This window comes from Chenopodium quinoa, unplaced genomic scaffold (genome assembly GCF_001683475.1).
Source record: "Chenopodium quinoa cultivar QQ74 unplaced genomic scaffold, ASM168347v1, whole genome shotgun sequence".
Classification (NCBI taxonomy): Eukaryota; Viridiplantae; Streptophyta; class Magnoliopsida; order Caryophyllales; family Amaranthaceae; genus Chenopodium; species Chenopodium quinoa.
The window spans coordinates 3,687,565-3,710,020 of NW_018745650.1; the positions used below are offsets into that span (position 1 = coordinate 3,687,565).

The window sequence follows — 22,456 nt, forward strand, 5'->3', positions numbered from 1 at the left end:
CGCGCCCGCGGGTCCTTGGAGAGGGCTCTCCCTAGGGCGCGACTCTTGGTTGAACCTTGAGAATGATTTTTCTCCTTTTTCTTCCTTATTAATCCAACCTTTGCACTTGAAAACAAATTCATTAAAATCCAAAATCCCTCTAATCTTAATCCACAAACTCAACGTCCCAAAAGTTCAAATTCCTACAAAAATCACACAAGAAAACAAGAGAACGTAAGATAAGAACCATAATAAAAATCAACTAAAACCGACCAAATAGAGAAAATAAAGAAATAAAAGAGTTGAGAACTCGGGTTGCCTCCCGAGAAGCACTTCTTTATGAGGTCACTAGCTTGACCATGAGAAATAATCATCAAGGGAGTGGCTTAGGATCCATAGGATCAAGCCTCATGCATTCGATCAAACCAACTTCATCCTTGCAAAAATAGTGCTTCAAACGATGGCCATTAACCATGAACTTATGATCACACGCCTTTAACTCAAAAGAACCATAAGGAGTAGTCCTTGAAATCACTAAAGGCCCCGACCATTTGGATTTAAGTTTTCCAGGAAACAAACGAAGCCTAGAATTGAATAACAACACCTTGTCTCCAACTTTAAAGCTCTTGTTTCTTATGTGTTGGTCATGCCATTTCTAGGTCTTCTCCTTATATAGCCTTGAGTTCTCATAGGCATCATATCTAAGCTCCTCAAGATCATTGAGCTTAAGCAATCTCTTCTCACCGGCCAATGACATATCCATGTTAAGTTCTTTGATAGCCCACCAAGCCTTATGCTCCAACTCAACCGGCAAATGACAAGTCTTCCCAAAGACCAACTGATAGGGGGTTGTACCAATTGGAGTCTTGTACGCCATCTGTAGGGCCCAAAGAGTGTCATCAAGCTTGAGGGACCAATCCTTCCTAGATTTGTTCACCATCCTTTCAAGAAGATTCTTGATCTCTCTATTTGACACCTCCACTTTCCCTTGAGTTTGAGGATGATAAGGTAGACCAACTTTGTGATGAACTCCATACCTCTTGAGAAGAGCTTCAAGTTGCTTCTTGGCGAAGTGGGAACCTCCATCGCTAATTAGCACCCTAGGAACCCCAAACCTGGAAAGATGATCTTCTTGAGAAGCTTAAGCACAACCTTGTGATCATTGGTAGGGGAAGGTATGGCTTCAATCCACTTAGTCACATAATCAACCGCTACCAAGATGTACAAATTCCCACATGAAGAAACAAAAGGCCCCATAAAGTCGACACCCCAAACATCAAAAGGCTCAACTTCCAAAATGTTTTGTTGAGGCATTTCATCTCTTTTGGTTATGCCACCACTTTTTTGGCACCGATCACATCTAGAACAAACTTGTGAGCATCCTTATGCATCGTTGGCCACCATAAGAGAAATTGGGAAATTTTTGCCACCGTCTTGTCAACTCCCCCATGTCCTCCACATGGAAATGAGTGGCAATGCTCAAGAACTCCTTTAATTTCATGATCCGGAACACATTTCCGGAAAAGGTCATCTCCACATTGTTTGAACAAGTAAGGGTCATTCCAAAATTATCTCCTCACTTCTTTGAAAAATTCTTCTTTTGTTGAGAAGAGAACTCCGGGGGAATGACTCCACAAGCAAGATAGTTGGAAATATTCGCATACCATGGGCTAGATGTTGAAGCTATAGCCATAAGAGTTTCAAATCCCATTTCCTCATTGATTGGTGCATCATCCTTGTTCTCAAAAGGGAGCCTAGACAAATGATCCGCCACATAATTCTCCGCTCCTTTCTTATCTCTCATCGCCATGTCAAAATCTTGAAGCGAAAGAACCTAGGGGATGAGGCGTGGCTTTGATTCCTTCTTGGTCATGAGATATCGAACCGCTATATGATCCGTGTACACAATCACTTTGGAGCAAATAAGGTAGGACCTAAACTTGTCCATGGCAAACACAACCGCAAGCATTTCCTTCTCCGTTGTTGTGTAGTTCTTTTGAGCTTCATCAAGAGTTCTACTTGCATAGTAGATGACATAAGATCTTCCTTCTTTCTTTTTACCAAGCACCGCACCTACTGCAAAATCACTCGCATCGCACATTAGCTCAAAAGGCAAGCTCCAATCCAGAGCTTGCACAACGGGAGAGGAAATGAGAGCTTCCTTGAGCTTTTGAAATGCCTTAAGACAAGCCTCACTAAAGCTAAACACAACATACTTCTTTGTATTTTTGTTTAATCTCCTATAGTCAATACACATTCTCCACCCGGTCACCGTCCGGGTGGAGATCTCCTCTCCTCCTTCACCCTTGACGATGGTCATTCCATCTTTCTTTGGAACCACGTGAATTGGGCTAACCCACTTGCTATCGGAGATAGCATAATTAACGCCCGCTTCACGCAATTTCAAAATTTCCTTCTTGACAACCTCTTGGAGATTGGGGTTCAACCTCTTTTGAGGTTCAATTGAGGTGGATTGATCATCTTCAAGATGAATACGATGCATGCACAAAGAGGGGCTAATACCCTTGATATCGTCAATACTATACCCTATCACATCTCTATATTTTCCCAACACAACAAGCAATTTTTCCTAATCAAGGCCATCAAGGGTAGCATTGACAATAATAAGGTATTCCCCTTCATTTCCAAGATAAGCATATTTCAAAGAAGGGGGAAGGGGTTTGAGTTCTACCTTGGGAGGAGGCTTGGAACTCTCCTCCAATTTCTCCTCCTTTTGCTCAAGCTCAACTTCTTGTTGTTGTTCAACCTCTTCCTCCTTAGGAGCTTCTTCCATGGCCATGACAAACTCTTTTGCCTCTTGAGAGTGGTACTCTTCTTTGCATGTAAGAGCTTCAACCATTGGATCTTGAGGCTTCATCATGACCCTTCCCAAGCGATCTAACTCCTCATTCACAACATCAACTCTATAGCATTTTTCAACCATGGGGGTCTTGAGTAACTTAGAGAACTCAAAACAATCTTCTCATCGGTCACCTCACATGTAATGGTGTTGTTCGTACAATTAATCACCGCCCTCAAAGTCTTAAGAGCTTCACGACCCAAAATCAAAGGAGTGTCAACATCTTCCTCCATATCCATCACTACAAAATCATAAGGCACGTAAATGTGTGCAACTTGAATAGAAACATCCTCAAGCTCACCACAAGGTAACTTCACCGAACGATCGGCCAATTGGATCGTCTTCCTTGTAGGGATCATTTCAATGTTAAGCTTTTGAGCAATAGATAGAGGAATCAAACTAACACTTGCTCCAAGATCGGCTAAGGCGCCCCTAGCTTCCATGTTCCCAATTTTAGCCGGGAAGTGAAACTTCCCGGATCTTTTTCCTTCTTGGGCATCTTATGTTGGACAAGTGCACTCACTTGATGGGGAAGAGTGATGAGCTCATCATTGAGCTTCCTCTTGTTGGTGAGAATATCTTTGAGGAACTTGGAGTATGAAGGCATTTGTGTGACAACTTCAATGAAAGGGGGATTGATGTGAAAATTCTTCATCACACTAAGGAACTTTGCAAACTTATCATTCAACTTCCTCTCTGCAAGTCGACCGGGAAATGGAACTGTCCCATCAAGATTCCTAGTCTCACTAGGAGTTGAAGTTGTCTTCTCATCCTTAAGCTTCTTCTTCTTCAACTCTCTTGTCCTTACTCACACTCTCATCTCCTCCCTTCTTTTCCTCACTAACCCCCTCCTTAGGACCTTCATAGGATGTACCCGATCTCAATGTGATTGCCTTGCAAGAGTCGGGTTTTATGTTGTGGGATGGGTTAGTTTGTGGTTGTCTGGGTAGAGTAGAAGGTGAATTGAAAGGGACTCTCTCGGCCAATTGAGCTGATTGTGAATCAACCATCTTGTTATGAGCCTTGACCTCTTGCATTTGTTGATTCATGGCTTGAAGTTGTTGAAGAAATTGGGTTTGTGTAGAATCGGGTTGAGATGGTTGCTCTTGGCTCCTTTGAGACACTTTATTTTGATTGTTGTATTGGTTTTGGCTATTGTATTGATTGTTTCTTGGGTAGTTTCATCTTGGGTTTTGGTTTTGAAGTGGAGGTGGGTTTTGGTATTGAGGGTTGGAGTTGTAGGATGGTTGAGCTTGTTGACTCCATTGTTGAGGTTGAGGTGCAAATCCGAGTGGTGGTTGTCTCCAAGCTACTCCACCGCCACTTTCCCTATATCCATCTTGCCTTGTGTTGTATGCCGCCACATGCTCGGGGCTCAAACCTCCACAATAAGATGTATCGTGGTTTGTACCACCACAATTTTGACAAGAGAAAGAATTGACTTAAGAGGAGCTTGTCCCACTATTAACACTCGTATTCAACTTTGCAAGCCCTTTAGTCAAAAGCTCAATTTGATGTTGCAATTGATCAACCTTCTCCAATTCATACATCCCACCTTTCCTTAGTGCATTTCTCCTTCTACCACCCTAAGAGTAGTTCTTTGCTACCTCTTCAATTATTCCTTCAACTTGATTTTAGGGGATCTTAATCAATTGTCCACCCGCCCCCGCATCCAAGTTAGCTATAGATATAGGTTCCAATCCATCATAGAAGAATCGCATGAGCAAACTTTGATTGTATTCATGGTGAGGACATGCTAGTACCAACTCTTTAAACCTTCCCAAGCTTCACTAAGACTCTCATCCGCTTCTTGTTCAAATGATGCAATCTTCCTTCTCATTCGGCGGTCTTTTCCTCGGAAATGAACCTCTCCAAGAATGCCTTGACTATCTCCCTCCATGTTGTGAGAGAATTTGGCTTGATTTGCTTGAGCCACTTCTTTGCTCTACCCGAAAGAGATTGTCGAAATAAGTGCATACAGATGTACTCTTGAGAAACTTGATTAGTTTGAATCATGGCACAAAGCTCAAGGAATCTATCAAGGTGCTCAATAGGATCTTCACTTGGAGAACCCGAAAATTGTTCCGCTTGAACCATTCTAGTGTATTAAGGATGAATGGTAAAATTGGTTTCCGTGACGAGTAGCAAAATCCCTCTCGTGAGTTCATAATCCTCTGGATTTCCAAACTAATGAAACAAAACATCATCTTCTTGTGCCGCCATTGCCTCACTTTGATAACTTGAAGACCAAGAATCACTCCCACTCTCAACAATAACACCAAGACCTCGCGTCTCTTCTTGATAAAGCCTATGCACTTATCTCAAAGTACGGTCGATCTCGTGGTCAATGCAATGTGTGGGTGGTCCTTGAGACCTCCTTCGCATCCACCAAAGCTAAGAAAACGATTATCAATGACTAGCAAGAGAGTAAATGAACAAAAGTAAAAGCAACAAATCCAATAATATCACAATAAAAGTGCAAAACTAGTCATTTCCTCGGCAACGGCACCAAAAATTTGATCCCCGAATAATAAGTCGTGTCTAATATCCTAAATCAAATCAACAATTTATAATCCTATCCTTTCTCTATCAAGTTTACACTAATAGTGGCAAGCTAGGGTCGAACCACAAGGAAACGGGGTAATGCACAATCAAAGTGGAATTAAGAATCTATTGCAAGTAACAAGGGTTGTTTTGATTTTTTTTTTTGTGATTTACAATGATCAAATTAACTACTACAAATGATAAAATCAAGAAAATTAAGAAAGTTCAAACTAGAAACACTAAAATAAGGATGGAAAACTAGATTTGAGAGAAATATGATCAAAACACTAGGGAAAGGGGGTTCCAATCATGATTAACTAAGACAACAATGATAATCAACATGGATTCATGCCAGGGAATACAAATTCTACTCAAATAATTCATTCCCATGCACTTACTCAAGCAAATTGATGAATTAGATCAAAACTAAACTAGATCATTCCTATGCATCTAATTTAGAACTCAAATATTGGAATTAAAGGTGCACATCAATAACTCCAAGCAATTTAAGCACAAAATCATCAACTCAAGGCTAAATCCAATCAATCATCAACATAACCCCAATCAATCATGATGTTCACCCCCTTCCCTAGCTAGAAATCTAAGCTAGAGAAGAGAAAATAGCCATCACAACTACACTAAGCATGGATTCAATCTTAGCAAAGCTAAACATGATTCAAATTCAAAAGGTAAAGCAATCAATCAAGTAAAATCAAGGAAATCGATGGAAATAAACACTATCAAAAGCAATTAAACCAAGCAAAAGGGAGAGAGTAAAGAGATTACTACTATGAAGCTTGATTGATGGAGAAAACATAAAATACTTGCATTGAATTGAAAAAAACTTGAAGAAATCTTGATTACAATAATGAAACTTGAAGATTAAGCAACTTTTTCTCTCTAAAATACTAGAGTTTCTCTCACTATAAAGTTCTAATTATAATTGGAAAAATAGGATCATTCATAAATTCAAGAGAAAGTCTATTTATAGTGCATCAAAAATCCGGAAATAACGAACTAAGGAGAGCCGTCTCGAGCAAGGCCACGCCTTCTCTAAGTTGGGTACGGAACTGCAAAACCCAGGAAGTCACGCCCGCTGCCTAGCATGCCGCGCCCGCGATGGTTGGTGGAGAGGCCTCTCTCAACTAGGGAGAGGCTGCGGCTGAGGAGCAGGGTAAAACAGGTCCTCGAGATGTCGTGCCCGCGGCCTGAAGTGACGCGCCCGCGGTAGACTGGAGAGAGCCCTCTCCAAGGGCGCGGCCAACCTTCTACAGGTTGCACAAGATTTTGCAAAACTTAAACTCCGCGCCCGCGGCTTCATCCTCCGCGCCTGCGGCTTTTGGGACCACTACACGCCCTCTCTAAATTGCCATCTCTCCCTCTCCTTGACCTTCATAGTTCGCCATCTTTCCTCCAAAGGCAATAAGAACCTACAAAACAAAGACTAAAATGCTAGAAAGCACAAGAAAAAGCTAAAAGGAGAGGAAAATCACGAGAGAAAACAAAAATAACCCAAACAAAGGTAAAAACGGCTAGAGAATGCGCAAACAAGCGACAAATAAGGGAAAATCATTAGTAAAAAGGGGTGAAATAGTGGCATAAATGCCACTCATCAAGCCTTGTATGGAATGAAGTGTAGGAGTCCACTATGTTGGAGGGACATTAGTGAGACAATTATCCTAGGTCCTCAATTGATAGAAGAGACAACAAAGAAAGTGAGAGAAATCCAAGCTAAGATTCAAGCTGCCCAAAATAGACAAAAGAGTTGCGCGAATTTAAAGCGTAGAGAAGAGGAATTTCAAGTTGGTGATAAGGTTTTGCTTAAGGTTTCAGCAACGAAAGGAGTGATGAGATTTGGAAAGAAAAGGAAGTTGAGTCCAAAGTACATTGAACCATATGAGATTTTACAAGGAATAGGAAATGTTGCTTATAGATTGGCATTGCCTATGGACCTCAGCAAGGTACACGATGTGTTTAACGTTTCTCAATTGAGAAGGTACATCTCAGACAAGTCGCATGTCCTACAACCTAAAACCATAGAACTAGACCAAAGCCTAACCTATGAGGAAAGACCTGTAAGGATTCTTGATAGTAAAGTGCGTAGTACAAGCAAGAAAGATGTCAAGATAGTAAAGGTTTTGTGGTCGAATCAAGAAACTGAGGAGGCGACATGGGAAGCTGAGGATGAAATGATAAAGAAGTACCCAGAATTGTTTGAGGTTAGTTAAGTTATGGGGACGTAACTCGTTTCCTTTAAGGGAGGTAGAATGCGGTAGAATTTTGTGCTTTTTACCTTATTTTCAAGCATTTTTGTGCAGTTTTAGTATATTTTGCACAATTTTATACAAAGTTTAGAAAGAAAGAGATCAAGAAAGGTTACAAAAAGTACAACTATAAGTATAAAGAAAAGTTTTTACTAAGTAGGTGAAAAAGTACAGTTTTAAATAAGTTTTGAACAAAGTTTTATGATTATCGTGCTCAAGTTTCGAGGATGAAACTTCTTTTAAGGGGGGTAGACTGTAATATTCCGTAATTTTATAATTTTTTTACATATATAAATTATTTATTTTATAAATTAAAATGGTTCATTTCACTTTAAAAGAAATTAATTATTTAAATATTATGTAAGTGTGTGTAAAATAATACGAGTCATTAATTGAGGCAATAAAAGTATTTTGAATTGGGTCATCCTTATTTAAATAGTTGGATCAATTTGTTGGGAAATTGAGGACACTTAAGAGCCCAACAAGTTGTCCCCAAATGAAGAAGTTAAGAGGAGTAGGATTTAGTAATGATAGTCTTGTAATTATGAGTTTTTGTTTTAAAAGGGGAGTATAAATACTTTAAAACCCTAAGGTTTTTCACTCAAAAATCATAATTGTCAGATTTCACAAAAACCCCAAAAGTTTTCCTCCTATTTTTTCTCTCTTTTCCCACACCTCTCTCTCCCTCTTCTCCACCCCTCACAGTCGACAGCCACCGGCGCCAACACCGACCACCGGCGACCACCGCCGGCCACCCTCCTTTTCGCTCTTTTGTTTTTGGTTCGGTATTATTATAATTTAATTCTAGTTGTTTTTATTAATTTAAAGCATGATTTTGATTATGTTTTGATATTGATTTTGGGTATTTGATCTTGTTAAATTATTCATATAAATTCAGATTTATATTTAATCAAAAACCCTAATTTATAAACCCTAGAATTTGGGAATTTAATGTATATGGTTAGAGTTTGATCCTAGGTTGTTGTTATTGTTTAATTAATGGTTTAAACATGTTTTTAATGAGTTTAAAGCCCTCAAATTAATGCTAGAATTTAATTATACACACTACTTTTTAATTATTTTGTTAGGGTTTGATTACCCATAAAAGGGGAAAAGGTTTTAATAATTTATACTCCCTCCGTTAAATATTATCTGCAACCGAACTGAAGTTTACGGTTGCCAATGCAAAACTTGAGGGGCATTAATTAGAGCAATTGTTGAAAAGTAATTAATTTAATGAATGAGAGAGAAAGTAGGACCCCCCACATGCAAATTCTGGCTGGAATTTAGCAAGTGGAGGGAAACAACTTTCCCCCCCAATTTATTCACGAAAATTTCAGCATAATTTGAATTTTTGGCAAATTTGAAAATTCACCCAAATTTCAAGCTAACAATACTCTCTTATAAAAGGCAATATCAACAGCCATAGACCATTTATGAGGGGTATAAAACCAGCCTCTATAATGGCAGAGAATTAAATTCTTACATCCAAATGTTTGTCACCAAAAACCGACATTGTTTAAACAAAATAACCAGCACTTCCTAATCTGAAATTTCACAAAAAATTACCCTAAACTACAGTTAGTGCTGCACATCTTCTACCACAATTAGCATTCAACATCCAGTTACTTCATATCCACAGAGGGCAACTCCATCTTCCAAAAAAAATCATCAGCCAGCCCTGTTCAACTTCTTAGCTCTGAACACACACACACACAGCAGAAAACATGGCAGATTTTGGTGAAGATTTCTGTTTAGATGTGGACCAATTGTTAACGGAGGAAGCCATGGCAGAATTGTATTATGATGAACAAGAAGATTTGCAAGATGAGGATATTGAGCAATATGACTCAGAAAATGAAAACCAGCAAGAAGAACAACAAGAATCAGACAGTGGGGAGCAAGGCCCAGCACATAGTCAGGGAAACCAGCACATGCAACAACAAGCACAGCAAGGGACTCAAACTGCTAGTAGAAAACAGCTAACTTTGCAAAAGAAAAAAGAGATTGTTGATGCAATGCTGGTTACAATGAAGGATGACATGTTACCAAAAGGACACATGAAACAATTATCAATCAAATTCAGCGTTCACAAGTCAACAATCAGTAAAGTTTTCAGTGACATTAAAAAGCAATTGGCACAGGGGAATATGATAGATGTCAGGCCTAAAAAATTTGGTCGAACTGGTCCAAAGCCAAGGGAATTTTCAGACCAATTCCTACAGTCAATTCCTCTGTATCTGAGGCAAATTGAGAGAAGTTATGCAGCTGCCTTGAATATTTCACATGTAACCCTTCACAATTTGAAGAAAAAGGGGAGGCTAAGGACACATACATGCAGCAACAAGCCTGCTCTTACAGCAGATCACAAGGTGGCTAGACTCAAATGGGTACTCTCACACATTAACCCAGTCACAGCAGAAGGGGACCCTACATTTGTTGCAATGAATCATGTCATACACATAGATGAAAAGTGGTTTTACCTCAATCCTGACAAGAGAAGATTTTATCTTCTGTCAGGTGAGGAGGACCCTTATATGGCACAATAGTCTAAAAGATTCAAGCTAAAGGCAATGTTTATGGCATTAATAGGGAAGCCACTGTATGACACAAGTGGGGGACTCATACATGATGGGAAGTATGGCATGTTCCCATTCACATTGAAGGAGGTTGCAAAGAAATCAAGCAAAAATAGAGCAGCAGGCACATTGGTAACCAAGGCACTCCAAAATGTCAACAGAGATGTTATAAGGGACATGCTATTAACAAAAGTAATTCCATCAATTAAGTCAAAATGGCCAGATTGTCTACCAAAAAATGTCATCATTCAATGGGACAATGCAAGGCCTCACCAGGTTCCTAAAGATGAGGAGTTCATTGCAGCAACCACCTCAGATGGGTTCAACATTCAACTAGTATTCCAACCAGCACAGTCACCTGATCTAAATGTGTTGGATCTAGGTCTATTTAGGTCAATGCAGTCCTTGTAATATCAATCCTTCCCTAAGGACCTTGATGAGCTAGTTGGTAAAGTGCTTGAGTGTTATAACACTTTCAAGCCCCAAGTGAACAAGTATATTTGGGTGACTTTGCAAAGATGCATGATTAAAATTCTCAAGGCACAAGGTGGTAACAAGTACAAACTACCACACATGAACAAAAAAAAACTAGAAAATCTGGGAATTCTACCAGATCAAGTGTAAGTGAGGAAGGAAGTTGTATTGGATGCTGTGGAATACTTAAATAGCATATTCAGGCCACCTAGTGAAGGTGCTCAAGGTGGATTAGAAGACATGGAGGTTGATGCAGACTAGGGGACTCAAAACAACCACTGCAATGAGGGAAGGTGAACAACACTGACTGCCACACATAACCATCTAGCCTTTTGTGTATGTTTTTTTTAAGGGTTTTATAAGTTTATTTGCATCAAGAGGTGGTTAGGTGTATTTTGTTGATTTTAGTATGATGCAAGCAGGAAAGGCAGTCAGATGAAATTATTTTTGTACCCCCTATATTATTGAATGAACATGACAATGACTTTTGGTGTGTGGGTACATGATCCATCAGTAGAGTTTTCATATTGTTGAATACAACACTTCAAAGTAGAGGTACCTCAAACACCAATCTCAACTAGGAAATTGTGTGAGCAAAACTCTACTGTGAAGTGACATTCAATGGAGTCCCTTCCTCATTTGGGTCACAAATAAGCACCCTAATTTTTAAGATAACATACATGGGGGACTCCTCTTTCAAAACACCCTTACTTTTAAGATAACAAAACCAATTGGGACTCCTCTTTCAAAACACATATAGGGACTGAAAATTTGGACCTTGCTAAGCACATTACATACTAGGCTCATCATTCATCAATCAAATTCCCCTTCAAAAATGCCATTTTCAACATCATAAACAACAACTATTCAAAAAACATACAGCATAACCAATATTTAACCAACACAAATTCTCACCACCAGACCACAACTAACCAATCAACTAAGAAATGATCATAGTATACTCAATCCACAACAACACAGGGGCCTCAATGTTCAACAAACACCATTTCTCAACAGCAACCCACAAAAAAACCAACCAACAGACAACATAGTCAGTCCTCAACCAACATCAATTACAAACAGCAACCCACAGTAACCAAGGCACAGGGGAATATTATCATAGTATATTGAAGCCAGCAAAACACAGCATGCTCAATCCTCAACCAACACCAATTATCAACAACAACCCACAATAAAACAAGCATATGAGATATGAACATAGTACACCCAAGCCATCACAATACTCCACAATGAATCCTCTACCAACACTAATTCTCAACAACAACCCACAATAAAACAACTAACTGAGATATCAACATAGTATACACAACCCAACAAAATACACCACAATCCAACAGTAAGGAACACCTAATAAGATTAAGGCCCACAAATAATTCCAAAAAATATGGTGAAGAAGACCACAGATCCAATAACCAAACAATCAACAACAACAAACACTAGTAACCACCAATGACAAAAATTCACAATCAAAAATCAAGGCAACCAACGCAGACATTAACACAAATCCAACATACCAGCATGTATAATGACAGAAAAATGGGACTCAATAAAAAAAAAATAAAAAAAAAGTTAGGGTTAGGGTATGGAGTCGCTACGCAGTGTGTCATTTGGAGGGTTGAACCCTAGGGTTCATCCGCCTCGCTGCAACGCCATCAACTGGAGGGACACCAACAAGAACCACAGGAGGAAGAGTAGTAGAACTCGCCGCCATGTCCAGCTCATCGTCAGAGGACAAAATCACCCAGTCCTGGTCAGGTATGCCACGGATCCGCCTCAACGCCACCCTCCCCGCCTTCCTGGATGGCTGAATCTTTGTTGGTGGCCCTGGCCTCTTAGCTTTGGGGTTGTGGGTTGCAGTAGCACTTCCTTCACCGCTTTCAGAGGCCGGATCTACAGCCATACCACTCAACTCGAGGGTATTTTTTCCCTTTGACTCACCCTGACCCTCTATGTTCTGCTCCTCCTCTCCTACACCGCTTTCAGGAACCGGATCTACAGCCATACCAGTGAAATCTAGGGTTTTTTTGCTTTTAAACTCACCCACGCCCTTTTTCTTGTCTTCCTCATCCACGCTCTGAAGAACTTGCCCCAGAGCTTGGAATGTTTCAACAGTACAGTATCGAAGAGCGTCCTCTGATTCGTACATCTCGCGAGGAAAGGTAGATCCAGTTTCAAAGCATTTCATGAGGTGAAGAATTAAATTCTCCTCGCCTTTTTCATCAGCGCCGATGTATGCATCACGCAAAGGGTCAAGGTTAACCATGGTGTTTTGGGACTCGGATTTACAGAGGAAAGGTGGAGAAGAAGAAGATTCAAGAGGAGTGAGCTTAAGAGTCAAGAACGCTGTTTCTAAAGAACTAGGGTTCATCTTTTTTAATCTGATGAACAAAAGGGGAAATACAGGCCACATTAATTGTTGGCAGTTGGGAAGTGGAGTTGAATGTGAGTGGGTGAGGGTAATAAATGGAGGGAGTTGTTATGTTAATCTAAACAGATTTAGTTAATGTTAGTAGGTATAAGCAAATAATAAGGGCAATAATTAGATAAATCAGAATTATAATGTGAGGGTAAAATGGTAATTTCTATGGTTTTTATATACCAAATAAGGAAATAAAACAGATAGTTGCACATAACCCTGATCGGACAAAAATGGCAAAAGTTGCAGATAATATTTAACGGAGGGAGTATATGATTTTCTAGTCTATTAGTGATGTTTTATATTAAATAAGTGTGCTGGAATTTTATTTAAGTCATAAAAACTAAGTCTTTTTGAAAGGATTTTAAGTTCCCACTTAAAAAAAAAAAAAGGGTTTTATGGCTTTTATGTCATTAAATTGGGTTGATTAGTAAGATTTAAGTGTATTATAATTGCTGGAAATTTGTGAGAATAGTGGATTAATTATAGTTATGTATTCTTAATTGTAGGAAGCTTCGAGCTAGGTGATTTCTAGCGAGTGTGGCAGAGTTTAGGCATTATTCAAGGTATGTATGTACACAAGAATTTTGTGTATGCGTAGTATCATGCTAGGATTGTAGTGTATGACTTAAGTGATGAATTAGTAGCATGTTTGGTTGATTATATGCTTGGAATTGATGTTGGTTGAGCATGAATTGTTATGAAAGCATGTGAATATATTATTTGAGGCATGATACAAGTTGAATATGTATGAATCATGGAAGTATGTTTTATTTTCAAGTATCAAGAAAGCATGAATTTAATAAGCAAGGCTTATGTATGTTTAAAAGAAATAAAATTAGAATTATTGAGCATGATTCATGAATTTATTTTTCACCCATTTATTATTGGTGTTGAGTCAAGGAGTTAATTTATTTATTTACTCGCTCGTGTAAGTTGAGTTCGAGTTAAGGAATTTTAGTAGTGCATATTATGCACTAAGCACTAAGGTAGTAATCGTGCAATTTTGTGCACAAAACTAGGCAAGGAACCTTAATTAAAATAAATAGTATGTGCTCACTAATTAATTCAAGAATGAATTGGAAGTATGTGTTGATTGTTGCAATGTTTGTTCTTGATTGATTGGTTAGAGTCATCATGTAAAGTGTAAGAGGATACGCACCAAAACTCTTGGAACGTATATACCTTGAGTATGAACATATGGGGGAGTTATGGGATTTTATATTTAACCATAGCTTCTACGGGAGTACAGGACGCTGTACTTTCTTTTATTATTAATGCGCTGGAATTCCGTCACAAGTGTGACATAGTAGGTGCCAGTTGGGGTAGCTCCCTAATTGGAAGCTCCATATTTAATGGGCTGTTTTTAAAGGAAGGAAACTCGTTCGATGCGTAATCCAAAGCTATTATTTAATAATTAATATTGCTAGTTATGAGTTAAAAGTAAGTTCACTTGTGATTGTATGGCGAGCATGTTTTAATTATTTTATTTGATGCTAGGATATTCATGTTAGTGTGGTGCATATGTACTCAGCTTTTGTTGATTCGTACTTTTGTGTTTGTGTTTGGCTTTCTTTTGGATTGAACCTAATATGACCCATTTATATGGTGAGTAGAGGGGTTGAAATAAAGTGAAAGTAACAGGTACTTGAAGCATGAAGAGCATGATGGGAATGAGTGCAGAGAGTTACTTGTTATGTTTCTTAGTTTTGATATTTTGAATTATTGGTTATTGTTCCAACTTGTGAATGTTTTATTCTACTTTTGTTTTGAGGTTATGAACTCAAGTTTATTTTGAAAGTTGGTTTTTTTTTTATGTTTTATACTTCCGCTGTGTGATTTGAAAATTAGCCTTAGCTGTTATCACGGTGGCGGTAATATTTAGGTTATTTCCTAAAAAGGGTTTTATTTAGAGTGAAATGAGTGTTTTTAAAAAAGGAAATTTACAGGGTATTACAGATCAATATATTTAGACTCAAACGTCGGATTTTTAGCTTAGAGCGCCGAAACCGAGCGTCAAACGTCAAGTCAATTCTAGAAATTGGCGAGACGAAAAATAAATCAAATGACACGTCGTACTAAGCTCGAAATCCTAGCACAAGGCATGGCCGCACCACGTTAGTGGGGGCAAGGACCAGACCACAAGGCGCGGCATAAAGCCACACACCAGCCCCTATCGCAAGGCCCAGCAAGCGTTGGCCTTGCTGGCAGGCTGCTGGTGCGCTAGTTAGGCGTGCTAGATGGCGAGCTAGCAAGCCATCAGCGCTGGCGCAGCGTGTTGGGCCTCGCTAGCAACTGCCAGCGCACAGCTCGACATTATGGACTTGCGAGGCTGGTTGGCCAAGCCAAGGGAGCTTAGGCTGCCAACGAGGTGTCGTTGTTGCCCAAGGCAAGGCCGGTTAGTTGGCGGCCTATGGTTGGGCGATTTGGGCATGCTTGCTCCCCAAAGGAGCTTGTGGTCCTCCATGTGGTCCTTCTACCTACTCTTACTAAGAGTTTGACAAGTGTCGTTTGCTTATTTGATTTAGGTATTTAATTTATTTTGGAATTAAATAAAATAGCTAGGGTTTTGCTTTTTAGATGGAGTGCCTCCTCTATAAATACCCAAGCCATTTTGGGGTTTTTCCATGAAAATTCGATTCTTGACATCTCCATCTAAAAGTGAGAAAACCGAGAGTCTTATTCTCTAAGTCGCGTTGGGACGTGCTTAAGCTAACACGTTACGACCAAGGTTGGGCATGTCGGGTGGACGACATTAGAGGAGCCACACTTGGGGTTCTAGCTCGTGATCGTCGTCAAGCACGCATCAAACGTATATCGTCTTCCCTTTTATGTGTTTTATATGTTAATCGTATTAATTAATACATGAGTCCAGTACGGGTTTTGGTTTCCGCATGATGATTAGATCATTGTAAAACCCTACAAATCATAGCTCAATGATTGCATTTATTGCACAAAAATTAGACAAAGTGGAAGAAGAGGGAAGAGAGGAAGAACAGGGGAGTGAGAATTATGAGAAGAGAAGGAAATAGAAGAGAGGGGTAGTGAGTGGGGCCCACCGTGACGTCACAAGAGAGGGGTTGGGCAAAGTTGTGGTAATTTTGATGTTTTGAAGAATTGTTCGCAGTAAAATAAAAAAAATTAAAAAAAAAAAACTATTACTGGTTATTACTAATTTAAAATGGCTATAATATTAGGTGGTAATTTTCAAATTTTCCTTTCTATTATGACTATTTATTGATTTGTTATTTTGATATATTGACCTTGTTCCATGAAAGGTCTTGTTTTAAATTGACCTTTTAGCCCTATGTATGTACATTAGGTTACCTATGTGGGCTATGTCCAATAATTAGGTTTACACTAGGACCATTCATGGGTCCAGATCCATATCAAATACTACTTTCATTATTACATATTTTACTCACTATATATTAGGTCAAACAACTTTAATTGACCGTCTATTACAACTTATTCAATAAAAAATTACAACTTATGATCTTATTAAAATAGTTTCAAACTATAGTATCCAAATATCTTGTGCATAATTAATACATAATTTAATACATCTTGCGTATAACTCGTACGTAATAATATATATATTTGGTCAAATATATGCGTTGGAAACCACACAAAATATAAGTGAATAGAACAAAAAAGAACAGAGTGAGTAGTATCGAAGACCGAAAGTTCTAAATTTAAGGCCTAGAGACTAGATTGATTATGCTAGGATTTGACTGGTTAGACCTAGTTTAGTTCAATAAAATTAAGTTTTAATCAATACTCTAAAGAACTGCTACACCCAAAATTAAAAATTTGGCCAAATTAGAAAATAACACCTATTAAAAACCCCGATTTTGATAATAACACCTGTTGAAAAAAAAGTTTTATTATAACACCTACAAAAATCCCAAAATTTTGGTTTCACCACCCACTAACGGACTTTTGGATGGAAACCATTAGTGGGGCCCGCCATGTACACGTGTCAGTTGTGTATTGGTTTAAAAAAAAGAAATTTTTTTTAAAAAAAAAAAAACCCTAACCCAGCCAGCCCCACCACCGGCAACACCTACCCCAGCCAAGCCAGCCGCCGGAACCCTCTTAACACCTAGCCAGCCCCAGAAACCTCCTCCCCTAACACCGACAACCCTTCCCTAACGCCGGCATCGCCCGATATCCCCTCCCCTAACACCAGCACCGCCCTAAACCCCATCCCCTAACACCGATAACCCCAAACCTCCTCCCCTAACACTGGCATTCCCCTAAACAGCCAATTTCGTTCGCCTCCACCACGAAATCGACAGATTTGGGGCTTCTAAGGTCGATTTCGGCCGGTTTGAAGGTGAAGGATAATTCCAAGGGTGGTTTTCGGCGAAGGGGCTAGGTGGTTTTCGACGAGGGGGCGAAGGGGCTAGGTGGTTTTCGTGGGGGGGCTGTGGTGGGTGGGGGTGATTTTTCGGGGAGAGGGAAGGGGGAAGGGGATATGCGGGGGTGCTAATGTCGGTAGGGGTGATGGCTGGTGATTCCGCCAGTGAAGGAAGGGTTTCCGGCGGCAGTGGGGGTCTTCGGCGGTGGAGTGACGGCCGCCGGTGGTGGCTGGGTTAGGGTTTAGGGGTTTTTCTTTTTTTTTTTTTAATTTTACTTTTTTTTTTATTTATCTTTTTTTTAAACCAATACCTTATTGACACGTGTACATGGCGAGCCCCACTAACGGTTTCCATCCAAAAGTCCGTTAGTGGGTGGTGAAACCAAAATTTTGGGATTTTTGTAGGTGTTATAATAAAACTTTTTTTTCAACAGGTGTTATTATCAAAATCGGGGTTTTTAGCAGGTGTTATTTTCTAATTTAGCCTAAAAATTTTGACTTTTCTTGACGTTGATCCATTGACTAAGCAAAATGGTCATTAGAATTATGTTAAGGGCTTTGGTCAGACGATGGGACTAAGAAGAAATGGGATGGAATCAGCCACAAGGCCCAAGAAGATGAATGAATCAATTTGGAGGCAAAAGAAGGTAATTCGATTTCAAAAGGGAGTTGGCGCTAAGAGAAGTAAACGCACAACAGTTACTGGAGTCAACAATAACCGCTCTAAATTACCTATAAATAGAAGTGAAGAAACCAAAGGAAAGACATCAGAAAATCAATTAACAACAAGCATTTCATTTTCTTGATTAAGGTTTCTTCTTAGCTTTCTTAGTTTTCCTTTGGCTTAATTAGTAGCCAAGCGATAGTTTAGTTTTCCTTAGTATGTATTGAAGATTGATCATTGTATGAACATGGAGGTAAACTTTTCTTCAACTTATACAATTATATACCTAACTTTAACCTTTGATTAATGGAGAGCATTTGCATCTTTTGTCATATGTTTATCTACTCGTTTCTTTAAGTACAGAGAATAAGGCCTAAGTAGTGGTGTCTAACAAATTAAATGACACCATATCTTTTTGTCTTTTTCATTTTTGGGAGTAATCACAATAATTTGATCAGCACACTTGTCAATGCTAATGTTTGACTTTGTTTATTTCCACTTATTTCTAGGAAGATTAGCTCAAATAACATAAAATCTAGTACTGTCAATCGGGTTGATGGTTCGGTTTCAAGTTAGGTTGAAACCAATTTTTTTTTTAGTTTTTTTTTTGGTAAATAGGAATTTTATTACCAAAATAGAGAGTACAACTAACAAAAAGAGTTGTACTAGCAATAACACCCAAACTACCCAAGACCCGTAGGTCAAACACCCCAAAAACAGTTCAAGGGTCTAGAATAGCCACCTTCTAGGAATTTATTTTTTGTTTATGTTTGCGAGTCACTTTTACCTAGTGTTTTTTTTTCAATTTATTTTTTTATTTTTATTTTTTTACATTTTCTAATTCGGATGGATTGTAGTTGGGTAAGTAATATTTGGTTGTGATTGAGAAGGGCTGGGTTGAGAGAGGATTTAGTTACATTAAAGAGGATTTAATTCATATCAGGTCGAGTCAAAATCGTGTTGGGTTGTAATTGAGATGAGTAATACAAGTTCTGGTATAGGCCAAGTGATACAAATAGGATAGATCCAAAAAATATAAAAGGATACATTCAATTTACTAACAAAATGAATAATTTATCCGAATTCTAATAAATTCGATTAAAACTCTATCATAATAAAACGCATCCTAAAAATCTAGGGAGTTCCCCATTATATGTATAATAAGTGTCAAATTGGACATAAGACAAATCCGTCTTCCACCATCACTGCATCACCATAACACAGCAGCCATCACCACCATCACTGTGAAACCCATTACAGTCGCTACCATCTCTTCGTCTTCCTCCCGATCAACCACACAAAGGTCGTCCTCTTTGGCTCCCCGCCGTCCTCTTCTTCTCGTTATCCTCTTCTTCCTATCTTTGTCGTCTTTTTCTTCCTTTCTCAACAACAATGGCCCCACGAAGCAGCAGAACAATGAGACACCCTAGTAGCAAATAGTGTAAAGTATGACCATACTAATTCCTTAGGAAAAAACATCTCCTTCGCGGCAACATCACCATCTCAATTAGGTGGCTTGTGGGGAGGAATGGCTCGTGTGGAGGAAGGTGGAATCTTGAAGGTGGAATGGTCATGGGTGAGAAGGAAAATGGAGGAATAAAGGATCGAAATAACAAATTTACCCCAATTTTATATGTGAAATGACTAACATGCCCCTTAAGACTATCTCCAATGGTGAAACTCATTGGAGTTTTTTTTTAGAAGAGAAAGAGTATATATTTTTTTTGTAAAGGATAAAGTTGGTATCTAAACTTAGATACTCAAAAAGAAAGTTGCTAATTTTAGATACTCAACTTTGAGTCTCAATTGAAAAGAAAAAAAAAAAAAAAAGCCGGCCCTTATTAATTTTATACTTCCTCCTTTCTAATAATATTGCCACAAATGGAATTTTGCACTATTCATCATGCTTGTTTGACCACAAATTATAATTTATACGTAAAATAAAATATAGTCATGTGGGGCCTTGTTAGATTCGTCTCGTAAAATACTTTCACAATATCAACTTTTTATAATTTTTACTTTTATATTTTTATAGATATTTAACATATAAAATGTGCTTTGGGATGCGTAATTTCATTCTTGTTGCAATATTTGTAGAACGGAGGAAGTATTAATTTATTAATTTATTTAAGTTTTAATGTTTTTACAAAAACTTAAAATTGTTTATTTAATTGGATGTAGTGGGCATATTAGAAAATGACATTAGTATATTTAAGAGAGTCTCACCATTGGAAAATTATATATCAAATGAGTTGCTAAATTGAGAAGTGGCTTGGATATTACTATTGGGTGTGAAAAACAACTTATTTTGTATTTTAATACTCAAAGTTGAGTCTTACTAATAGAGATGGTCTAATATATCTACCAACTTGATATAATTCAGGGGTGTCAAAATCACACCCGACCCGACCTGATCCGAAATCGACCAGAAAAAAATATACGATTAAGATTTTAACTCGCGTTGACACAATAATTTAGCACGACTCAACTCTAAAAATTGACCCAACCCAATCTAACCCGACCTCACCGAACCCGATGTGATCATCCAAATTGACACCCTAATAAGGCTTATTAGCTTGATTTTTCTCGAAAATCTACGAGTAATTAGAAGCTCATTAAACTGTTCACTCATGCTAAGTTCCTCACTTTGAGGTTAGAAAGCTAAAACCCCCAAACACATCCTTCTCTTCCCCCCATTTGCCTCTCATCAACCTTCCACAGTAGGAGAGAGAAAGCTTCATCAACATCAACAATGGCGATCAAATCAGAAACCCTAACTCACCAATCCACAAACCCTAATTCACCCTCAGATCCAATCGATTCACTCGATCCAATCCTCCACATCCTCCGAATCATCCCCTTCTCTTTCCTCCATCTCCCTCGCCTTCGCCTCAAACTACCATCATTCTCCCTTCCTTCAGCCATGACCGTTTTCTCTCTCATCCTCCTCACTTACTTCATGGTCGTCTCCGGCATCGTCTATGACGTCATCGTCGAACCACCTGGTATTGGGTCAACCCAAGATCAATTCACTGGGGCCGTTAAACCCGTTGTTTTTCTTCCGGGTCGGGTTAACGGGCAGTACATTATCGAAGGGTTATCTTCTGGGTTCATGTTTGTTCTTGGTGGAATTGGGATTATTCTCATGGACCTTGCTGTTGACAAGAATCGGGCTCGCAGTGTTAGGGTTTCGTATGCTTCTGCTGGGATTACTTCCGTTGTTATTGCGTATATTATGAGTATGCTTTTTATTCGCATTAAGATTCCTGCTTATTTGCGATCGTAATTAAATTGAATACTAGTACATGATCTAAATGTTTGTAGCTGCTTTTGAGGAATTGGTATTGTGAGATTTTGATCGTTGAGTTTATTTCAATGATTTTATCTTGATATAGAGATTTATGAATTCGGTGAATGTATGACTTGTTTTGTAGCACTGCTAGTATTGCAATTGATGAAACTAAGACATAAATGTTTCGGGGTTGTCTAATTCTTGTGAAATTGAGGCTAAAGGTATGGATATGATTAGGTATTGAAATTGCTTTCCGTAATTGTCACGAAATTGTTGATTTGTTTGGTTTTATGATAAATGTTGGAACTTGGAAGCTATGTTACTCAAAACTCGGGTACCTATGTCCAACTCGGGTACGTGTCCATACTAGCTAGTTTCTGACAAATTTACATAATTTTGAACTAAAATGAAGTATTCGAGTGTCGAGGGTCCGACATGGGTATTTGAAGTTAAATGAAGAGACCGAGTAACATAGCTTGGAAGTAAGAAAAGTACGTGATTGATGGTTTAATAGAAAATGTTTTGTATAATTGACAGTAGTGTTAGTAACATGGTAACTATAGTTGAGTTTTGGATGGTACCATACAACACTCAACACATTATTAAATATGGAATGAGATCATTAATAAAAAAATATTTTCTCACATTTTCTCACTCCTCACCTACCCCACTCTCACTCCACTTGTTATTTTCTTGCAATATAAAAATACAAAAGGGAATCTTTTATACAATAAATAAATGTTTTAAATGGATCCACTTGTAGTTTTCTTAAACTACGTGTCCACCCCAACGTTCCAAGTATTATGGGACGGAGGGAGTATAACAAGGCCCAATCGCATAAAACTAGTGAGGTTTTGCGTTACAGTCCCATCGATGGATGGTGGTTGGTACCGTCAATTAAGGATATTGATCTTGACAATACATCTTGTTAGATGGATCATACCAATTGATCGATCTTGCACATTATAATTTATATGAAGGATTATGTATTCTGGTTACT

General features: G+C 38.6%; 2 protein-coding genes across 2 annotated transcripts; both read left to right on the forward strand.

The window, feature by feature from the left end:
* The first annotated feature begins 7,011 nt into the window (after window positions 1-7,011).
* LOC110717009 lies at window positions 7,012-7,707 on the forward strand. The gene is made up of 2 exons (XM_021895651.1): window positions 7,012-7,602; window positions 7,702-7,707. The coding sequence occupies exons 1-2, from the start codon at window positions 7,012-7,014 to the stop codon at window positions 7,705-7,707; spliced, it is 597 nt and encodes a 198-aa protein (XP_021751343.1).
* Window positions 7,708-20,767: 13,060 nt separating this feature from the next.
* LOC110716864 (oligosaccharyltransferase complex subunit ostc-like) lies at window positions 20,768-21,684 on the forward strand. Its single transcript, XM_021895516.1, has one exon. The coding sequence runs from the start codon at window positions 20,917-20,919 to the stop codon at window positions 21,448-21,450; it is 534 nt and encodes a 177-aa protein (XP_021751208.1). The 5' UTR covers window positions 20,768-20,916; the 3' UTR covers window positions 21,451-21,684.
* Window positions 21,685-22,456: the final 772 nt, after the last annotated feature.

Coding starts and splice junctions, on each gene's coding strand:
- LOC110717009 (XM_021895651.1), top strand. CDS start 7,012: ATGAAGTGTAGGAGTCCACTATGTTGGAGGGACATTAGTGAGACAATT.
- LOC110716864 (XM_021895516.1), top strand. CDS start 20,917: ATGGCGATCAAATCAGAAACCCTAACTCACCAATCCACAAACCCTAAT.